This window comes from Pseudorasbora parva, chromosome 21 (assembly GCF_024679245.1).
Source record: "Pseudorasbora parva isolate DD20220531a chromosome 21, ASM2467924v1, whole genome shotgun sequence".
Classification (NCBI taxonomy): domain Eukaryota; kingdom Metazoa; phylum Chordata; class Actinopteri; order Cypriniformes; family Gobionidae; genus Pseudorasbora; species Pseudorasbora parva.
Window position 1 is genome coordinate 9613130 of NC_090192.1, and position 3407 is coordinate 9616536.

Genomic DNA, 3407 nt, shown 5'->3' on the forward strand with positions numbered 1-3407 from the left:
TAACAGACAACCACACGTCAGGGCTAAAGCCCCTCAGCGGTACCATTAATCCTGGCTTGAGCCACACATTCTGGGTTTGCTTCCATATCAGACTACAATGTTCCACTCATATTGACTATTTTCAGGAAGAAAAAAAATCTGCTATTCATTTAAATAATTACAAACGAAAATGACAAAATAGCCAAAATATAGCCTAAAATTCACAACAACCGTTTATAATATATTATACCTTTTTTAGTTCGAATTTTCTTTCAATTCTAATCCTGAAATTTTTTTATTTTAATAAAAATGTATTTAAATAATAAAATAATGCAAATAATAAATAGCATTTTCACTAAGTATCAGACTTTTGTTCTCTACTGTACCTTCAAACTCAGGTTAGAAAAGCAAAGAAACTTCTAAAAAAATATTTTGATAGGCCTATGATTCTATTAAGCATTATATGTTTGTTGATGATTTATCAATAAAAGTTATGAAGCATCATCCCTTTTCACATTTCCATCGTTTCAAGTCTGTCTGTATTACATTCTCCTTATCCCCCAGTCAAATACTCTCACACACAGTCGTTGCAGACAAGCTTTTACTTCTGGTCAGCCTGAAAACATTGTAGCTCCTAGTTTCCGAATCAAATTTCCCAGATGAGCCAGAGTTGCGCTGCTGGATTTTAGAGGCAGAGTTTCTTATTGAAGACTTGTTGGTAAGACTGATGACAGATGAAATTTTCTCTCTGTAGCTCTCTCTGAACCTTTTGGCCGATCTGTACAAGTTTCCGACGAAGCAGTAGCAAAGAGGGTTGAGGGATGAGTTGGTGAGACCCAGCCATTGCGCAAAGGGTCTGCTCTGGAGAATCCAACGATGTTCAAGGTTGCTCAGCTCGTCATTTCGATCAGGAGAGCTGGGGATGTTGGAGTCGATCCAGATGTCCACGGCATAGAGCGGCAGCCAGGAGAAAGTGAACAGCAACACGAGCGCAAAGACCATTTTGGCGATCCTCTTGCGCGTTTTCAGGCGCGATCTTGAAGAGGTTAGTGCGAGCTGGTTGGGATCTGATATTGATGACGTGCCTCCCCTGCTCAATTTCCAGCCGGTTAAAAAGCAAATGATCAGGTTAAAGACTACTGGAAATCCATACAACGCGCAAAACAGTAAAAAGTTGTAACCCTGACGCAGTTTGACTTTAGACCAGCTCTCCACGCACACAGTCACTGTATGCAGCCCGTCTAGTAGGGAAAGCGTCTTAGTTGTGTTCATGAAACACAATGGCAAGCATAGCGCAGAAGATACGATCCACACCACAGCTATCATGCATATCATTCTGCTGGCCGTAAAGAAAGATCTGGCGTGCAGGGGACTGTGGACGCTGTAGTATCTGTTCAAACTGATCGCGGCCAGGCTCAGAACACTGGCAGAGACTGATACCGCTTGAACGAACGGCACGGCTCGACACAGAAAGTCTCCAAACACCCAGGCGTTGTACACCTGATGCCCTAAATTCACCGGCATGCAGACGCACACCACCATCATGTCGCACACCGCCAGGTTGACCAGGAGTCTCCTGGTGGCTGAAGCTCCAGACAAGCGATTCCTCCGGCGCGTCAGGACCCACAGAGCCATTATGTTCCCCACCAGCCCGGTCACGAACGATAGCACATACATCACCATTAAAACTATAGTGTCCGGTTCATGTCCCGCAAACAGAAAGTCGATGGAGAAAGGCGTCAAATCATGGACAGTCCAGTTCTTCGGGAGATGCTCCCAGAGAGAAAAGTTGTTAGGGAACAAGCGACCGAATGTGCTGTAAATGCTCGAGGTGTTCATGTTTCCTCTGTGTGCCATTTCATCTGACCATCCGCTTCTTTAGGATCTCCATAACGCCCCCACCCTCAGGAATATGATAAAAGAGCAATGATTCACCAAACGACAGAAAAAATATCTATCTATCTATCTATCTATCTATCTATCTATCTATCTATCTATCTATCTATCTATCTATCTATCTATCTATCTATCTATCTATCTATCTATCTATCTATCTATCTATCTATCTATCTATCTATCTATCTATCTATCTATCTATCTATCTATCTATCTATCACTGGACAGTGGGATTGAAGGAAGTATGCATTATGATAAATAAGAAATCTCAATAGAATACAATGAAATATGAAATCAAATGTTTTTTAAAATTCTAAATATGCACCAAAATATTATTTGTGGATAAGAGTTATCACTCAAAAGAAAAAGAAAAATCCATTAAAATAGGGCACAATGTACTAGTTTATTTTTACAGGGTTTTTGTATTTAAAATTTTTAACTTCACTGCGTTCTATGTTAGTGTTAACAGAAGGTTTGTAAAAATAATGGACAATGTCCATGTAATGTTTTCTGGCTATCACCAGACCACCTCAAGCTTTTACAGTTTTTCTCAGTCGCTTTGGTACGTTTCTCAGATCAGAATTGAAATTCTCAAATACCTGTTCAATTCTCACATCATTGTGTCACTTGTGCACGTCAAAAAAATAGTTTCTCATTTCATTGAACAAGTTGCAAATGCAAATGCTTTAAATGTATTATATATCCATGCAAATGATTATGTCTTATATTTATATTCTCTGTTGTTTCCTACATTATCAGGTGCTTATGTCATTTTGATCAAAATGTATTATATTGGGTCTCTGTTGAATAGTCTCACCCCCCACAACATTTAGGCATTAGCTCATTGCATAAGTCTTTACATGCAAAAAGGTTGAACAAGTTATCATAATATGTCAAGAATATTTATACATTTCCATTAGACGTTCACATTTCTGGTTTCGTTTTTTTTCTTTGTGCAGTGCTGTCTTTTTTTCTGTATTGCTATGAGATATCGCGAGAGGTCTGTCAACAAATGACGGTACAAACAGTAAAAGTGTAAATGTAAATCTTGTCCAGTTTCCTGCAATCAAACTCCAACATACACTAAGATAACCTACAATACAGTTTTTCACAGTCGCTTTTGTACATTTCTCAGATCAGAATTGAAATTCTCAAAACTACCTGTTCAATTCTCACATCATTGTGTCACTTGTGCACATCAAAAAAGCAGTTTCTGATTTCTTTGAACAAGTTGCAAATGCTTTGGTACATCCATGCAAATGATTATGTACATATCTCTGCTGTTTCCTACATTATCAGTTGCTTATGTCATGTTGATCAAAATGTATTATATTGGGTCTCTGTTGAATAGTCTCACCCCCACAACATTTAGGCACAAACTCATAGCATAAGTCTTTACATGCAAAATGGTTGAACAAGTTATCATAATATGTCAAGCATATATACTTTCTATATTTCCATTAGACTTTTTTCTAAATCTGTCCTTAATTGGTAAATTGCTCCCAGGAAGGTGCTTCTCATGAAACATCAAC

At 38.6% G+C, this 3407-nt stretch overlaps 1 protein-coding gene across 1 annotated transcript; it reads right to left on the minus strand.

Moving 5' to 3' along the window:
* Positions 1 to 503: 503 nt before the first annotated feature.
* On the minus strand, positions 504 to 1786 carry LOC137056233 (orexin receptor type 2). Its single transcript, XM_067430252.1, has one exon. The coding sequence runs from the start codon at positions 1660 to 1662 to the stop codon at positions 544 to 546; it is 1119 nt and encodes a 372-aa protein (XP_067286353.1). The 5' UTR covers positions 1663 to 1786; the 3' UTR covers positions 504 to 543.
* Between the last annotated feature and the right edge of the window lie 1621 nt (positions 1787 to 3407).

Bases quoted from the DNA above. Each gene is read 5' to 3' on its own strand.
- LOC137056233 (XM_067430252.1), bottom strand. From the start codon at position 1,662: ATGGTGATGTATGTGCTATCGTTCGTGACCGGGCTGGTGGGGAACATA.